Raw genomic sequence first — 19,207 nt, 5'->3', positions numbered from 1 at the left:
GTAAGTTTCATATACTGAGGTATTCTAGCTAACACTTTCTTCCCCATTGTTGCAGTGTGTATAAAAAGTCTAAATGAGTCTAACATGCACTCCCCTACACACCACCTTTGAGTCTGACACAATCTCAATAAATTAGCATAATCCTCAATGTGTCCCCAGAGAGGTATCCCCTATTTTATAGAGGAGGAAACTGAGGCACAAGTCACTTGGCCAAAGTGACGCAGGAAGTCAAAGCAGCAAATAGAACCGATCTCCTAAATCCCAGTCCCCTGCTAGAACCACTAGCACAGCCTCTGTTCCCAAAAATTTACATAAAAAATTATTAAACATTCCTATTGTAACAAACTAGGCCAAAAATTATTTGTCAAAATGATATATTTTCCACATTAAATATTTTTTTATATATAGAGTATTTTAAATATATCATATCCATGACATTCATGTGAAATCTGATTCATTTATATTTTACATGCAAGTAGAAGGCAACTTTCCCATATAGGGAAGAATAGGCCCAAATAGGAAGGAACGAACAACAACTTAAAAATATTATTTACATTCCAGCAAAAAGGAAGAGCAAGGAAAACATTTGGTTCATGGACTATCACTCGTTCGACATATAGATCAAGAGTTACAATAACTGTTCTGTACATGAAAATATATTCCTGAGCAAACGGATCATAGCAGTTCTGGCACTGGATATAATTACAAGAAGATTATGATTCATCAGTGGGTACAGTGTGATATACACATACTAAGTTTCACAGTATCCTTGAATTTCCTCATTCCTATATTATTTTTCTTAGTGTTTCTTTCTAGTGCCTCCTTGCTCTCTTTTATTCCAGTTTAACTGTAGATTCATGAAGTAGGTATTTAAGTCCTGACGGCAACAGTTTGTAAACACTTACGCATATAAGCAACTTTGCTCACATGATTAGTCCTGCTGAAGTCAACAAAGAACAATAGAAGGAAAGCTTGAAGCAGAATATGTGTGTACAATATTGTTTACTCTGATGAAAATACATCTTATTTTATTCAGTGCCTAAGCTGCTATGGTTCAAATACTGAGGAACATACTCTCATCTGAACACATGTACATACAAGAATATTGCAAGTTTCTAGATGAACATTAATACATATGTCAAAAAGGTGTGTTTGACATACTCATTTTTTCAGGAAAATCCCCTCCTTACACATTTTTCTGTCTGGGTGAAGCTTCTATGCACAAAGATCAAATGTAGACAGGAAATAACACACTCTCTTTGCTGTTTAAAGACTGACTGTATTTCCCAGCTGGAATTACCTTGCTGTTCACTATTTTACTGCACCAGACTGGGAACAGAAAATAGCTGCCACTCTGTACCCCAAATGTCTCTTGCTATCATCACTCTTTTCATTATTTTGAAATGATCTTTTGAATTAAGACTAAAACAAGCCTTACTGGTACAATAACAGTTGGAGAAAAACATTCATATTATAGGTTTCAGAGTAGCAGCCGTGTTAGTCTGTATCCGCAAAAGAAAAGGAGGACTTGTGGCACCTTAGAGACTAACCAATTTATTTGAGCATAAGCTTTGGATGCACCCAATGAAGTGAGCTGTAGAAAAGTCCTCCTTTTCTTTTTATTCATATTATAAAAACCTATTCAAAGTGTTTGGGTGGAGAAAGTCTTCAGAGAGTCCGAGAGAGACAGAGAGAGGTGTGTGCGCACATACACACATATGCTACACACAAACCAGCAAATTCTTAGCCTAAATAATCTTATAGTGAATATGGCTTATACTATTCTGCCACTGAATAGTATAGTATAAGTTTAAAAGGCAATCTAACTGCAAACACCGGCTAAGTTAGGAATCATAGAATGAAGTGATTCTATATTTTACCGGGTTTCAGAGTAGCAGCCATGTTAGTCTGTATTCGCAAAAAGAAAAGGAGTACTTGTGGCACCTTGGAGAAATTTGTTAGTCTCTGAGGTGCCACAAGTACTCCTTATATTTTACCTGTTATCTGCATCATCAAAAAGAGATTGTTATCCAGCTCAGCATTTTAAAAGTCTTTAGTTTCATTAGAATTAAGGGTTTCAGAGTAACAGCCGTGTTAGTCTGTATTCGCAAAAAGAAAAGGAGTACTTGTGGCACCTTAGAGACTAACCAATTTATTTGAGCATAAGCTTTCGTGAGCTACAGCTCACTTCATCAAAAGCTTATGCTCAAATAAATTGGTTAGTCTCTAAGGTGCCACAAGTACTCCTTTTCTTTTTGCGAATACAGACTAACACGGCTGTTACTCTGAAACCTGTGAATCTTAGAAATTAGAAATGAAAAAGACCTACAATATTAAGTATACTAAACTATCTCTCTTCTGGTGCAGGATACTATCTTTTAATACACCTTTTCATACTTTTGGGCAGTCTTTTTAAAAGGTCACACTGCAGCTGAATATTAAAAATGTTACAGCGGGAGAGAAGCAACAAAATAGTTTGTGTCAAACAAAGACAGAATACTGTGTGTGTGTGTAATATATATATATATATATATATATATATAAAAAAATTAAACAATAATGACCCAGCAGGGAACTCCTTTAGCAAATTTCCTGAAAAGAAATATCCAAAGCCCACCAATGCTCCAAAAAGAGAGTAAATGCTCTTGGTGATTATGTTGTGACTCAAACTGAGAAGGAAGTCTTCCCTTAAATTAGAAAGCTCTACTTAAGTCAGGACTGATTCCACATGGAGTTTGTCTGGTCAGTTTCCCATTGCTGCCACTATTGTGTTAAAATGAACAGAGAAATTAAATTATATTTAGGCTTGGCAGAAATAGACTTTTATTTTATCATTTTGACAGATACCCATATTTATTTTAAGCATTTTGAAGATATTGATTTTACATTTTCATGTGCAAAATTATGGGGTCTAAGCAATTTTAAAAAATAGTTATCAATGTAAAACGTTGACAGTTAAGGGAAATTAGGAGGCAGCACACAATGGGGTTGGGGGTCAGACAAGAATTTGACAGTAGCTGTTGAGATTCAAAAGTTAAAGCTTTATAACCATTAAAATATAACTTGCCAACTTCTTGTGCCAAAATATACCAATAAATATCCTTAAATCAAACAATAAGTTCAAGTAGTACTTTTCTTACTTAGCCTACCTATAAACTTTGATTATTATCAACGGAAATATTGTTTCATCAGTTTGTGTGTACAATGAAATCGCTTACCTGCATTTACCAATCAAATCAAATCCTTCCAAGCCTAATCACAGTCAATGTTGGTTTAGTGCCACAATTACATGTCAGAATCCAATACTAAGAGATGCAGCCTAAAGAGCAAAACGGGGTCCTGCTCTCATTGGAGGAAAGAGGGCACATGCATGGCGAGGGCAGGTCTGAAAATATGCTGGAAATAGAAGGAAGGGGTGTAATAATGAAAAGTAGGGCTTAGATGAATGAAGAAAAGGAGTGTTTGGGGGCATGTCCTACACAGTGTTAGGAGCACTGGTGCCATTTGGAAGACAGTTTGTTTTTATTTAAATAGATATTTAAAGAGAATATAAAACACATGAGTTCATTGTAGACTTTGATATGGCTGTGTGCGTTCGTGTGAATGGCAGAAGTTAGTGGTGAAGCCCTGTAAGGTCATCAAGTCTGCATCCTCCCAATGCAAGATTGTTCCCTGAGGTATATTTTTCTGGTGACTTTTACAAGCACACCCAATAATGCAGAGCCTGTCATTGCACATATTTGTCCATTTAAAGAAAAAGAGAGAAATAAAATAAAGATGTGAGATCCCATGCAAGTTAGACAGCAATTTACAGCTCTTGCTGTGCTCGGCATTACTTTTTTTTGGCCTTGGCAAAAAATGTTTTTGGAAATTTTGAAATAATAATTTCAGAGACAAATTAATCAACATCCAAATAGGCAGGGAAAGAGTTGGGGGGGGGGTCTGTGTTTTTTGGGTTGGATTTTGTTCTTTTGTCTGAAGAGCAAAACGATACGCTTCACTCCCCCTTTAGTAAAGGAGGCAAAATAAATAAAATACTAGTGTAATGATGGAGAATTCCTTGAAGAATGGACTGAGGATTGCTCATTGTGTCCCAATGTGCTGAGGCTGCATTAGCATTATCCGCTGAAGCTCCAGGCCTATGAGAGCTAGAGAGGGACTAGTGCCCAAAGTGGTTACTACGCTGTCATATCTTGGTAAAACCCCTGTAGAGAAGAGTGAAATTTAAAGTCAAGAAAGTGAAAGGAAATGCTTGGTGTGGTCTGTCCTGTGTGTTATGACACTGACTGCATTCTGAGTCTTGGTACAGAGATCCCTCTTTGAATGTTCTTCTTTGATAGCAGAACTGGCTGAATGCTAGAACAAAATAGAAGAATAATTATTCAATAAGTAATGGCAATATTAGTCAAATGTTGTATCTGATTAATAATAATATGAAACCAATATGAATTACAGAAATTGATATTGGGAAACAATGCACAAAAACATTATTCTAGAACTTTTCTTCGCGTTTTAATTATGAATTTAAGTTGCCATATTTAACAAGATCACAGTTTTAGCCCTTCAGCTGCTAAAATAGCCCTATGTGTATATGGAAATAACCCTCAGAATAACAATACTAATTCTGAGGGCTCTGAACTGAGGAACAGGTACCCAGTAAACATAGCTCCTATCATTCTCTTCTGCTCCACTCTGAGCCTCACCTTCTTCCAGATTCCTTCCCCTCTCTTTAATAAGACCCTTCTATGACATTCTGGGATGTAATCCAGAACGGTGAGGGGCTGTGTCACCCTGGCCTGTAACCTCAGATGCCTCACAATGCTTTGCTGCTGTAGCTCCCACCTGGATCACTCATAAACAGCCTATGAGCAGGCAGGTCACACACACGCTTAGTGTCTGTGTGTAGCCACAGCTCTGGGCCAGCACTTCTCATCCCAGCAGCCTGTCACCAAACACCAGCCACACACTGACTTCCAGAAGCCTTGGTTACCACTTGCCAGGTGACCCAAATATGGTCCCAGTCTCAATTTCCCCTCCAAAATGTGTGTGCTGCACTATCCAGCCCTCTCCTGGACAATTCAGACACATTAGGTCCATTGTGCCTCTAAGGGGACCAATATACAACAGTTTGACACCCTAAATGAGTTACCCACACAGTTCACAACACTGGATTAGTTTTGATTAAAGAATAAAACAAGTTTATTTAACGACAAAGAGGTTTTAAGTGAGTACAGGTACGGGGCATGAAAGTCAGAAATGGTTACAAGAGAAATAAAGTTCCTAGGACTAAAACTTAACAAGCTAGGCTTGGTTCAAGATAAAATTCTTATCAATGCTCCCAGCAACAGGGCTGGGCAAATTTCAGGTCAGAATCTCTCTCAAAGTCAAATGGGCTGGTCTCTTTTGTCTTCGTAGGTTAAAGAGCAAGAAATGGATAGGGAGACATAACTTGGGGTGTTTTTGCTCCTCACTTTTATAGTTCAGTCACCCTTTGAAATTCATTTTCCGACAGTTTACCCCTAAAATAAATTCCTGCTGTGAGGTTGGAATCAAGGAGTCTGGTGGTGAAAGAGGTTCCAGACTGACTAGTGAGTTATTAGTTTTTAAATGATACCTCACAAGGCTTATTTTCACAAGGCATAGCAGATACCTCACAAGGCATATTTTGTACAAAGATTGTTACAATAGTGTGTAGAGTGTGAATGCCAAGATTCATTCGGTCTCACTTTCCTACCACTGTGATCTGCCAAATGTGGCTAGACCTCCCATCCCCACCCCATGAGGCCTGCTTTATTTTAGGTCAGGGATTAGAATTACCTCAAAGAACTGTCATGCTTGCCGTTACCTGATGATGGAATTTCATGCAACTCATATCTGTTTATCTATTCCTCTCCCCTGCCCCCCAACTGCAGACTTACCTCAGAGCCACCTTGGCAATTTCTCTCATTTGACTGAGACAGTTGGTGGCTAACTTTACATTATGCCACTCTGCACTATATGCCAGTTCCTGCTTGCCCTAGCCTGTCTCCTTGACATGCTATCTGCCACTACCCCTGCTGGTTCCCAGACTGAAGAACTCACAGAACATAGAACTGGTTTAAATTAAAATAAGTTTGTTTTGTTTTTTAAGACAAGAACTTCACAAGAATTTTTTCAAATTTGAAATACTTAATATTGCACAAAAGTTGAAATCTGAAAGACTTTGACCAGTTTTAGCAGAAGAGGGAGTGGGGCATATCTGCAGGGTGCTGTTCTGAGCATGGGGGGAAGAGGTAGGGTCAGTTGACACTCACTGCAGCCTCATCTTCCAGCTATGAGATAACACACCTACAGTACAGTGTACCCTAGAAGTCTCCCCAAAGCCCTAATTAAAATCCTCCAAAATGAGATTGACACAAATGTATTAAATACTAGGGGCTTAGTCAGCATCCTAAAGTTAACCCAACTTTCCTGGAAACTGGTTTGAGCGAAATGATGGTAACAATTGTATGAACTCCAGCATGTTAATTTCATTTCCTAGCTGAGTTTATTTCAGTGCTAATAGCATTAACATTGAGCTGGGGATTTTCCAATTGCACTATTATCACTATGAACATGCACTACCAGTGTGCTTAGCATTATATAACAGATAAAGACAGCCCCTATTTCCATGAACTTATAGTCCATAACAGGTATGAGAAGACACACTGGGAGATGATAAGATGATCTTATTAAGGGACTTTCCCAGTTATTTGTGTGTAGGGAGACTAGAGCTAGTTGGAAGAAAAATTCCAGTTAAATGACTACTTGTTTTGAAACTTAAGCTAACTAGACTGAAAAAGGCTCACAAAAAGATGGGGAAAAAAACAAACCCCAAAAAGTTTTGATTAGTCCAAAATAAATATTTTATTCCCTTTTTTGGTTTGTGAAAATTTGAGATTTTGACCTTTTGTCGTGATTTGGGATTTTAACAACATTTGTGAGGCAGGAAAACAGTTTCCCACATAGCTCTGGTGGGACCTTCTCCCCACTTCTTGTCCCCTTCTTTCATCAAGAGATCTGTTTCTTGACTCTTTTTTTAAAAACTTGTCCATGAGGAAAACTACTACTTCCTTTCTACAGGAAGCCATCATGATTAATGCATCAATGCCATGGTAAGCATTCTGATGCCTTCTAACTATCTGTGATAGACAGACAGGCAGACCACAGGTCTACGGGACATGAGATTTATTCAGTAATATTCTGTGTGACCTAAGATATTCAATCACTCTGTTGCTCTATGTGTAAAGAGGGGATATTACCTACTTTTGTAAAGAGCTTTGAGACCCTCAGATAAAAGAAGCCACAGAGGTACAAAGTCTGTGATTTACCTGGTGATTTACCATTTGATATATGTCATCTTCATTTTGAGACCTGTGGGGGGTGTTTCCTTTTCACCACCACAGGAATCTCACAGTTAAATCATTGCTGTCGTCTTCTGTCCAACTTCAGACTGGTGTGAAATATTTTTGTGGAAAACCAATTGCATTTATGCATACTGCAATCCTGTAACTTCCTGTGATATATCTGCAGGAATGTCAAAACCAGTGGCACATATTGCCAATTTTGTGTGGTTTTCCAATTTCCCTGGTATTACAGCTACTGACAATACAAGGCCAAATCCTGCTAGTCTTACTCATAGAAGTAATATTGTTGATTTCAATGGGACTACTTATGTGAGTAAACTGATCAGGAATTGAGCAAGCTGGGAATCTTCTTTGCTTCCTCCCTCTCCTCCTCATTTAGTCTGTGGCTGAATCCTATTTCTTCTTCCTTCACAACATCTCAAAAATCCACCCCTTCCTTTGTAGCATGATGGCCAAATCCATAACCTAGTCATTTGCTGCCTTACCTACTGTAATCTCTACTAAGGTTCTGTTGTAGTTAAAATTAGAAATTGACCTAAAGCTGGCCGAGTGCCGTGGCTCGTGGAACAAATAATGTACTAATATCCTGGGATGCTAGGCTTAGAAACAATATGATGTTCACACTTGAACATAGGTGAAGTCTGAAGGTACTAACACAGAATTAGGAGGCTAAATTAGTTCTTCACTATAGCATCACCAAAAAGTTGTAATTGTAATCCTAAAAACTGATCTTTGCCCAAAAGATTAAGTAAAAACGGCTCAGAATGAAGGAGGTCATCCCAATGTTAGCCTTTGATTGAGTCAATATTTCAAGTACCTTCTCCATCAAAGAGCTCTCAGGCCCCTTGAAATATTCTGTTCACGGGTCATAACCAGATGTCTAAAGCTCCATGCTACAAACAACAACATAATCCTGAGACAAAATTATTCTAAAATTGTGATCATTAATAGTGTGTGCTCTGTAGCTCTAGGAGAATTACTCACTGACTTGAATTTTAAGCAAAAAAATATACTTTCACTGCTCCTCACTTTACAAAGTCCTTTTTGTCATTCTTGTCATTTCTATAAACCTTTAACTATTTATTTATTTATTTATTTAATTTGGTGGTCAGAATAACTTTTGTGTACAATCCAAAATGTCCTTATCAAAATAAAATCTTTTTCCTAATACCTTGATTGTACCCTAATGGATCCCTGACCACTTTAACAAAGTTGGAAAACTAACCTGTTCAAATGGGCAAAACAAGGAAACAAACCAAGATTTCAGGAAAAATTGTTTTGCTGTTTCCTAGAAAGTCATTTTATTGGTGAAGATTTTAATCAAGAAACTTTGGTTAGCATGCAGAATTTTGTACATGGTTCAATATGTGCCAAGAAAAACTAGAGGGGGGAAAAAAAGCCCTTGAGACATATTCCAGAGAATATAAAGTTTAATCCTGATGATTGGATCATAACTGAAGTGCAGTTATTGTTTGTGGGAAGTTCCAAATGGAGCTTGAGATTCTACAATACAGAAATTGTTTCATCATAAATTACCAAGCTGATGTCTGGAGCTTAGCCGTAAAAAGTCCACTGTTTCACCAAAAGTCTATAGTTCGTGTAAATCTTTTTTTTAGTTGCAGGTTTTTACAAGGAACTATGTTGTCTTAAATCAATTTTCATATGATTACATTTGTTCCTTTCCCTGAGAAAAACCTATTATCTTCCCACAAAAAGGAAAAGGGGTTTTTTTCTTTTAAATTTTCCCTCCAACACCATCATCATTCAGAATTTTTAGAAGAAAAAAAATTGTACTTTGTATTTGTCTAGTGCTTTCTATCTAAAAAACTCAAAATGCCATAGAAACACTTAATTGTGTGTCTCATTTGTGAGGTTAGTTATGTATAGTTATCCCCATTTGCAGATGGGAAACTAGACATAGAAGTTAACACTAAAATGATTAAACTTGTGTACCTTAAGCTAGGCATCTAAATCTATATTGAGACAACCTGATACATGACAAGAACTGGAAGGATCAGGCCCTTAAAGATAATAAGAAAAACAGCGTGTTGTAGCTCTGTACTTTGCACAATTATAGAACTATTTCAAGGGGAAAAAACCTCACCCTCCGGCTGTAAAAGTGTGAAATGCTGCGTGTATATTTCACTGTACTTATTGTTCTTTTTGCGGGTGTTTTCTTCCCTATAGTTTTTACAGGCATTATTGGTATTCTCCATTAAGTGACTCGCCAATTTCTCTCTTACAAGGAAATACAGTAAGTCTTAATGTCATGTCAGAAAATGTTTATATTCAGGCAAGCCAAAGGGCTTGGTTCCAGTTGGAAACAGATATCTCTGGTACTGGGGAAAAGAAAGCCATGTCCCTAGAGCTATTCACTGAAAGTTTATTTTTCCTTCCCTTATCTTTGCTAGTTCCTCACCCAGAGGAGAATCAACCAGTAAAGGAAGGGATTACAATTTACATAACACACTCAACAAAGCCTTATCCTGTCTCATATATTAGTCACAGACAGCATGCTTGAGACATTCTGGGAAGCCCCTGTATGGAAGGCAAAAAAGGTTTAAATCAGAGTTCCATCACCTATATCTTACTCTGTGGTGCTTCCACACACGCACAACTAGTTGGGAACATTTTCTGTGAAGTTTTTGAGACACATGTTTTAATAGAACTTTTTCCTTCCCTCTCCTTCGGACAACCCCACCTGCTTAAAGTACGTATTTTATTTGCCTTCTTTTAAAGACCTGCAGTAAAACAGACATCCAAAGCCACTGTCAACTGCCACAGACAGGCATGAATGGCCCGGAAACTTCAGCAGACCAGTCACAGGTAAGTGAGCATCTCTGATGGGGAGCAGTATCAGTGGCATGTTGTTTAATTAATGGAAATGTGCAAACTAATTAGACATTTAGAGCTATCATTTTGTGGATGGATCATTATAGGCTTGTGCATTAAAATAGTCTTGTCAGAATGAATGTATTGTGTTTTAATGTACGAAGGTGATACTGGAATGCTATAGATCTTTAGCTCCTTTTTTTAATCTTTAATTTTTTTCTTTAAGAGGCTGATCTTGGGCGTGGCCAGTTGCCAGGGTAACAAGGCAGCTTCTTGAGGCACTGTTAGCTATTCCCAGATTTGAGCCACGGGCACCGGGGTGTTCTTTGAATTTACTAGCATTGTGTTTCTCGACTGGAAAGTGTGAGCTGTGACTTTTAAAGCCAATCACAATTTGTCCTTAAAGCTGTCTATATGTATCTATTGAATAAAAAAGAATTTGCAAACTATATTTGATAGCTTTTGAGAATTCTGCGTTAGGCTGCGCTTTCCTTGCCTGGGCTGACACGCTGTGCTGTGGGCTGACACGTAGCGCATGCAGTACAGCGGGACCGTAGCCGCTGGCAGGAGTGGAAAACTCCACCAGCGGGTCAACTCCATGGGCAGGAGGCAGCCAAAGACAGATTGCGGGCATGGGGAGCGGGAAGCTCCCCCAGGCCAACCTCCAAGGATGAGGCAGTGGCAGTGAGACACAGGTTAGGGAGGAGTGGCAAGGGATTGGGTCACAGAAGGGTGAGCAGGATTGGGGGGTAATTAGTCCTGGCAGCTCCACAGAGGAAACAAGGTAAAGAAAACGGAATCTGGGCCAGTAACTAGACCCTTGCAATCCAACTGGAACTTGACAGGGTCCGACTACAAGTGTCGGGATTGGGTCAGGAATGAAAACAACTTGATATGCCTGGACTTGAGTTCAGGTTTGCTGTGGTCTAGATGGATTCAGATCAGGCTTTAAAATTAGGTCCTAGCAGACCTCTAATTAACAGTACAGTTTTGGTCTGAAAACCAGGCTACTGACTGGATATTTGGTGGGGGTAGGGTGACCAGATACAACTGTGAAAAAATAGAACTGTGTGTGGGGGGGAGAGGGGTAATAGGCACCTATATAAGAAAAAACTCCGAATATTGACACTGTCCCTATAAAAACGGGACATCTGGTCACCCTAGGTGGGGGAGGAATGAAAAACAACACTTTCAATTACCAAGCATTTGACATAGCCGATGTGCTTTTCTGTGTTATGTATATTTATTCCAATTACAATTCTGTTTCTACATACAGCTAGTGTGCATCATGGTTTGTTATGAGAACCTGTGACAGCTTCTTGGAAATTATGATCTATTGGGCTAATAATATAAAAATGAGGATTTGCCTGAAACTATCCTGGATACAAATTACCTATGAAGTATATTTGAACCCATTATGGGTCTAATTATGGGCCCACTCCTGAAAACACTTACTGCTGGAAATAATGCTTACTGTACTAGTGCCCATGAATGAATGGGACTATTCATGCCTGCTAGCATGCCTAGTGGTCAGTGTTTGAAGCACAGGACCTTTATTAGTTGTGAGGCAGGCAAACAATTCTTTAATACACAGTATCTTTAAAATAAAAAGCAAAATATGAATGTAGAAAGCTGAAGAAAATCATTAGGCTTTTGCTGACTTTGCAAACTGCTTTTTTAAACAGTTGCACCTGTAACACAATATGATACACAATGGGCTAAAATCTCAGCTCGTGTAAACTGGCATATTTCCATTGACTTCAGTTGGCCACAATTCTCATTTTCGCCACAGAGTAAGCAAATGTTAAATTGAGTGTAAATTACATTTTTGTTCAATTTAAGGCCTTTTTGCCTTACCAGGGAGATTTCAAGGGACAGTAATATAAATATAGCACTTAAATAGAAATTTCCCTCTTCAAATTGCTTTATAAACATTAATATAATAGACATGTAGGGTAGATAAGTGCTGTATAGGATAATATTGAATTTGGGGGTATTAATTAGAAGGATTTATTTTAAATATTGTTTTTTCTCTCCTTTGAAAGTGTACGTTACTGACAAAAAAGAACAACATACCAACAGATACCCTTGAACAACAGATCCGAATATTGGAAAGACAGAGACAAGAGGTAACTGATTATAGTATTATGTAATTATAAATTTTGGTCTCCCAAAGCAGGAAATCAAAGGGTTCAAATTGATACTGTTGCTCACACTGATTAATATTTACTTTTCTAGCCGTTCCTCTGCAGTCAGTGGCAGAATCAGGGCCATAATTTCCATGTGGAATGCTAGTCCTACATTCTGGAACCAAAATATTCTTGCCTCACAGTTTGTCACAAACAAAGGTCCCAATCCTTCAAACACTTATGTGTATGCTTAACTTTATGCATGTGACTAAAGCCATTGGCACGTTTCACATACATAAAGTTAAGCAAGAACATACATGTTTGCAGAATTGGGACTGAAAACACAGTACTGAAAGCACAATAATGTGCTGATATAAGATGGTGTAGCCAAGCTGAAGGTTAATGATTTCTTGAACCCTGAGTAAGGATTTATAAGACATTAATGCAAACTTTATTAATGCTCATAGTAATTCCAAGGGGTAATGTTGAGCAGCAACAGATTGCTTATTGGGTGTCTGACTCCTAGCAAATTGGGAATGTTTCTTCTTGTGACCATCCTAAACAGTGATCCATGTGTGCCGGATCTCAGGGTGCTTCCAGGGGGCATATCTGAAGAGTGTAAACCATTTGTATTGGTTCACTGCTAACTTTTTATGTGCCAATTACATGTATGATTAGGGCCCTACCAAATTCACAGCTGTAAAAAATACATCACGGACCGTGAAATCCGGTCTCCCCCTTGAAATGTGGTCTTTTGTGTACTTTTACCCTATACTATTCAGACTTCACAGGGGAGACCAGTGTTTCTTAAACTGGGGGTCTCAATCCAAAAGAGGGTTGCAAGGTTATTTTAGGGATGGTTGCAGTATTGCCACCCGTACTTCTGCACTGCTGCCTTCAGAGCTGGGCAGCCGGAGAGTGGCAGCTGCTGGCTGAGGGCCCAGCTCTGAAGGCAGCAGCACAGAAGTAAGGGTGGCAAACCCATACCATGGCCTCCTTACTTCTGCGCTGCTGCTGGCAGCGGCGCTGCCTTCAGAGCTGGGCTCCCAGTCAGCACTGCTGCTCTCCGGCTGCCCAGCTCTGAAGGCAGCAGCACAGAAGTAAGGGTGGCAATACTGCGACATCCCTACAATAACCTTGTGACACCCTCCTAGAATCCTTTTGGGTCAGGACCCCGACACATACAACATGGTGAAATTTCAGATTTAGATATCTGAAATCATGACAGTTATGATTTTTAAAATCCTAGGACCATAAAATTGACCAAAATGGACCATGAATTTGGTAGGACCCTATTTTGATAAAAGCCAATCCCTTTTCACTTTATATATGGAAATAGTCTTGCTAAACTCAATGGCACTTTCATATGAGTAAGGCAAGTGGGGTTTGCAACATCTAAAACACCTACCATATGTACCTGGCAAGATATAGTGAACTGTAAACAAGGAAAAAAGTGTGTGTAACTTCAGAAAGAAATTGGGAGTGGTAGTTTATTTGCATTGCTACTGTGTTTAACATGAGTCACCTGCAATTTACTGCATATCAGAGAGATGTAAATGTCCCTCCTTGCCCAACTATTTTGTTGTGGATGGGGAAAGCTCAGTTTATATCTCCACCATTACTGTATTCCGGAATGCAAATAGCAAAGAAATGAAAGACATGCCACAAAGGTCGACAACCTTTGGACTTTCTCTTCTTGAATGTAAATTGGCCATAGATAATGAGGAGATTCTGAACACCTCTGTTACCTTCAGGATTAAAAAATTAGTCAGTTTAAACGATCTAATAATGCACTTCAGGCAAGTGTTGCTCACTGAGAATTACTGGTTGATAATTGCAGCTGTTGGAGGTGAACAAGCAATGGGATCAACAATTTAGAAGTATGAAACAGCACTATGAAAAAAAGGTAGGTTTGACTGTTTCTATCTGGCTCTAAAAGTGCCACCAGCTGACAGCAGCCCCATCCTTAAATACAAACTAGACTACAGGTATAACTTGAAAAATAACATTAAAACATTTGCATTCTATGTCCATCCCCACCCCTCACGTAAAAGAAAAATTGAGAGTTTGAATATAAAATAGCAAGTAACGTGCATATGGGTTTTCTGGCAATCAGTTACTGGAGCTGAGGTTCAAAGTGGTCTTTGAAGTCCTGTGAGGATTGTTGTGGTCATCAAAACAAGGGTCCTCACACCCTCCACAAGATCATGAAAACTGTGCCCACTTTAAGCCATGCTTCCCTGAGAATTAATCTACAGGTGGGCAGTATGTGCCAAAGCCACTGGAACTGCACAACCACAGCCCCAGATGCCCCTGTGCCATCCCCTATGCTCTGTTCTAGGTTGGTTTATGAATGACCAGCATGGACATCCCCTTTTTGGTATGCAGGTAGGGGAAGCTGAAGTTGCTCCATTAGCCCTCATAGGTGGGTGGATTTTACCCCAGGAGAGGCTATACGGTATAAGGAGCTCCTGTTCTTTTATTTTAAATATAGACTGTTACTACTTTTATTAAGAATTTTGTTAAAACAAGCAGTAGTCTCTTCCTCTCTCCTTTCACATTTCTTTTGAAAATACCATAATGAGTTGGTTAGCAAACTCAGCTGCCTGAGTGTGGTTTCTTCTTTTAAGTAAATAATCATAATTTCCATCAGTGTCGGCCTCTAACTGCCTTATAGGAAAAAGAAATTCCCATTTGTCTTTGGTAGAAAACAAAAATAAAATGTTAATTCCCCCCCCCCCCCAGCTCTATTAATAGACCACAGGGTTCTTTTCTGAATTGCTTATACACAGAGAGAATACACATGACTTGTCTCCATCAGTGCATGATCATTTTACCCCCAGTTGGATTATGAGGCACATCTTTGCAGAAAGAGCCCATGCTAGGGAAGAAAAAAGAGCATTAAATGTGGGAAAATCTTTAGAGGGACTGCTCCTTAACGGAAGTAAATTGGCAGCTAAATCATTGGAGCTAATTGGATTTACAATAGCTGAGGATCTGGCCCAGGGCCAGAGTGTTTAAAAATTTCCATTAGAGAGAGACAAGTATGATTTAGGAAAGGGGGGGGGTGTTATTTACGTACAAACGGTTCTGGCTCCTTCTCTGTGTCTAGCTGCGTGCTGAGAGCAGGAAGGTTTTGAAGGAGCCTTAGGGATACTACTCCATTCAAGTGTCCTCTGGCTCAGTCACGCCCCTGCTGTGAGTGTGTGTGATCATTTTACAGCTTGCAGAAGTGAAAGCGAAACTGGGTGCATCACAGAGGAGTGTCAGCGAGCTGGAGAAAGAAAGGCAGCAGAATCAGCAACAGTGTGAGAGGCTGCAAGCCTTGGCCAGAGATGGACTGCTTCAGGAAGCGGTAGGAGGATTGCACTTTACCTACTTGATTGTGTGTGTCCGTAGAGTTGCATGGGGTTTGCTCTAGTAAGAGATACAGCGTGGGATGAATTACACCAGTGAGATAAGAATAGAGTATCGGGGTTCCTTGTCTGGTGGTGTTATGCTTCTGAGGAGGCGGTAGATCGGAGATCCATCTCTAGAAATGCAAGTGACTCCCAGTGGCTGTGTCACTCCAAAAGTTGGCAGAGGGCTGATGAATAGAGCAATAGAGCGGGGCGGGGGGAAGCATACTGATATGATTGTACGCCTGTCCCCTCTCAAACAGATCTGTAAGTGGGTGAATTTTCTTTATGCTCAATAAAAGAAAATGCTGAAAATATTCTCTCCAAACTGGGTGACTGGGCAACAAAATGGCAGATGAAATTCAGTGTTGATAAATGCAAAGTAATGCACATTGGAAAACATAATCCCAACTATACATACAAAATGATGGGGTCTAAATTGATTGTTATCATTCAAGAAAGAGATCCTGGAGTCATTGTGGATAGTTCTCTGAAAACATCCATGCAAAGTGCATCAGAAATCAAAAAAGCAAACAGAATGTTGGGAATTATTAAGAAAGGGATAGATAATAAGCCGGAAAATATCATATTGCCTCTATATAAATCCATGGTATGCCCCCATCTTGAATACTGCCTGCAGATGTGGTGGTCCCATCTCAAAAAAAGATATATTGGAATTGGAAAAGGTTCAGAAAAGGGCAACAAAAATGATTAGGGGTATGGAATGGCTGCCATATGAGGAGAGATTAATAAGACTGGGACTTTTCAGCTTGGAAAAGACACGACTAAGGGGCGATATGATAGAGGTCTATAAAAATTATGATTGGTGTGGAGAAGGTAAATAGGAAGTGTTATTTACTCCTTCTAATAACACAAGAACTAGGGGTCACCAAATGAAATTAATAGGCAGCAGGTTTAAAACAAACAAAAGGAAGTATTTTTTCACACAATGCACAGTCAACCTGTGGAACTCCTAGCCAGAAGCTGTTGTGAAGGCCAAGACTATAACAGAGTTCAAAAAAGAGCTAGATAAGTTCATGGAGGTTAGGTCCATCAATGGCTATTAGCCAGTATGGACAGGAATGGTGTCCCTAGCCTCTATTTTCCAGAAGCTGGGAATGGGCATCAGGGGATGGATCACTTGATGATTACCTGTTCTGTTCATTCCCTCTGGGACACCTGCCAGTGGCCACTGTCAGAAGACAGGATATTGGTCTGACCCAGTATGGCCATTCTTATGTTCTTACTGTAGGAATTTAAAGGGGAGCCTTAACTGCTAGATACATACACAAAGTGCTTAAGGATAATTTAGGGTAGTCAATATATGTGTGTGTTTAACAGAGCACATGTTGTCAAATACATATATAAATATTTAAAGAGCTCTTTAACTTACTACTGTTAGGCCCAGTCCTGCAAACACTATCTGGTATAGTGCTGACTACTCTGAGTAGTTCAACAGTAAACACACTATGCCCTGTAATATGTGTTTCCTAGCTCAGGTTCTAAGGGTATGTCTACACTGGAAACTTCCAAGTGCTCCCGCGGCAGCGCTTTGAAGTGCGAGTGTGGTCACGCGCGAACGCTGGGAGAGAGCTTTCTCAGTGCTCCTGGTAATCCACCTCAATGAGGAGCCTGTTTACACTGGCACTTTAAAGCACTCAGACTTGCTGTGCTCAGGGTGGTGATTTTTCATGCCCCTGAGCCAGCACGTTAGAGCGCTATAAAATGTAAGTGTAGACATACCCTTAGACTTGAAGTCAGGTCACGGTTCTGTGTTCTTCATGCAAAACATGATGACATGAGACACTGACGCAGTTGGAGGAATGCATTGCTTCCACTTTACCTGTATTAATGTTTGCTATTGGCTGCCATAAGATAAATTCACATCTTTGTATGTAAAGCTTTTCATCTCCTCTTCTAACGTTTCATTGGTAGTCTGTAGTCTTAGGCCCTGATTCAGCAAGGCCCATGAGAGGATCCTTCTCTGATGAAGTGGTCCAAAGAATGAAAGAGCTGGAGAACCATTGGATTAAAGGATGTACAACACAGTATGACAACTTGGCAGCATCCTTCATACAAACCTCAGATAGTCTGCAGAGTTAAAATAAAACATACATAAAGTTTTAAATAGATAGTGGAAGGAGAGTAGCATTAAAAGGGTGTTATCCAGGGACAAAAAGATGTATTTTTCCAGTGGGATCTGAAAATGGATAGTTCAATAAGGCCAAGATATGAAAGGCTTTCCTAGATAACCAACCACTGCAGAAAAGGTTCTCAGAGCAACAGTGGTGAGGGTGAGTGAAGGGACAGAGAGGAGTTCTGTGTTTACATGAGAGAGAATGTGAGAAGAAGAGCAGGGAGAGGGGTAGGGGACAGTGAGTTGTTCTGGAGCAAGTCTATGGAGGGTTTTAAAACAAGGATGGCAGTTTTGAACTGGAATCCGAACTGACTAGAGAACTAGAGGAGGTTGGTTAAATGAGGTAGTGATATGGTTGTGTTCTTTTGTATGTATCAGAAGGGGAGACCCAACATTTTGCATTTGTTGGGATTTAGGAATGGGTGAAGCCTTAGAAATAATAGTAATTGTCAAGGTAAGAAGAGATGAAAACATTTATAAGGATTTTTAGGAGTTTTATAACTTAAAAAAACCCAAGCTCCAAGTTTACTCATGTATCTGTAATCAGGAGATGCTCTGCTAAAATTTACACACTTTTTTGACGAAATTAAATGTTCCAACTAATTTGGAGTATGGTGATGGAATGTAGCCTCGTTATCAGGAAATGTAAGCCTGCAAAGTGCTTTTTCAGTGGGTGGATGTGCACATTAAGATTTATCCTTTTTTTGTGGGCATTTTAATACCATATAAAACACAGCAGCTGACTGCACTGAGGCACACCTGTTGTACATAAGAATGGGTTTTATGGCCTGCAGTGTGCTTAAACACACTGGGTTTAGGTTTGTTGTAGTTTGTTTCATTATTGCCCAAAGCAGCAGACCTCAGAAAATCTCTTAATTTTATTTCTCCTTTTGTACAAGAAGTCCCAAGTTTTAAAATTAAATTAGAAAAATGTCAAAATGAGTCTGATCTAACTCAGTCTGACAAAAGCAGCTAGTGAGGAAAGTTTTAACCCTTCAGAGCAGTGAGGAGAAGCTTGTACAGTACTGTCACTCTGGGAGTTGGATACTGATCTCACCTCCATTTAGCTGTAAATCCACACGGTAACTGCATTGAAGCCAGTGGTGTTTTACGGTCAGACATCAGCAAGACTGTAGATGTAATGTGAAAACAGAATTGGACTGTATGTTTAATGTGCCAGTCATGTTAATCCCTACAATGCTATCTTAAAAATAACATGGTAAAAGTGCTGTCTTAATTAGGGATACTTTCCTTAATTGAGTAATAATTAAGTGTGGTCATGCTCCACTCTGCACAGCTGGGTTGGGGGTAAAGGTAACTTTAAGC

General features: G+C 39.4%; 1 protein-coding gene across 1 annotated transcript in view; it reads left to right on the top strand.

Moving 5' to 3' along the window:
• TNIP3 (TNFAIP3 interacting protein 3) overlaps nucleotides 1-19,207 on the top strand; it is a 97,764-nt gene that overhangs the window by 48,331 nt on the left and 30,226 nt on the right. Inside the window, exons 5-8 of the mRNA XM_073341025.1 lie at nucleotides 10,125-10,211; nucleotides 12,263-12,346; nucleotides 14,187-14,252; nucleotides 15,570-15,701. Coding sequence (XP_073197126.1) covers nucleotides 10,125-10,211; nucleotides 12,263-12,346; nucleotides 14,187-14,252; nucleotides 15,570-15,701 — 369 coding nt within the window. The remainder of the gene's footprint in view (nucleotides 1-10,124; nucleotides 10,212-12,262; nucleotides 12,347-14,186; nucleotides 14,253-15,569; nucleotides 15,702-19,207) is intronic.

This window comes from Lepidochelys kempii, chromosome 4, assembly GCF_965140285.1.
Source record: "Lepidochelys kempii isolate rLepKem1 chromosome 4, rLepKem1.hap1, whole genome shotgun sequence".
Classification (NCBI taxonomy): domain Eukaryota; kingdom Metazoa; phylum Chordata; order Testudines; family Cheloniidae; genus Lepidochelys; species Lepidochelys kempii.
The sequence above is the reverse complement of the archived record's forward strand: the minus strand, read 5'-3'. Positions and strand labels throughout refer to the sequence as shown.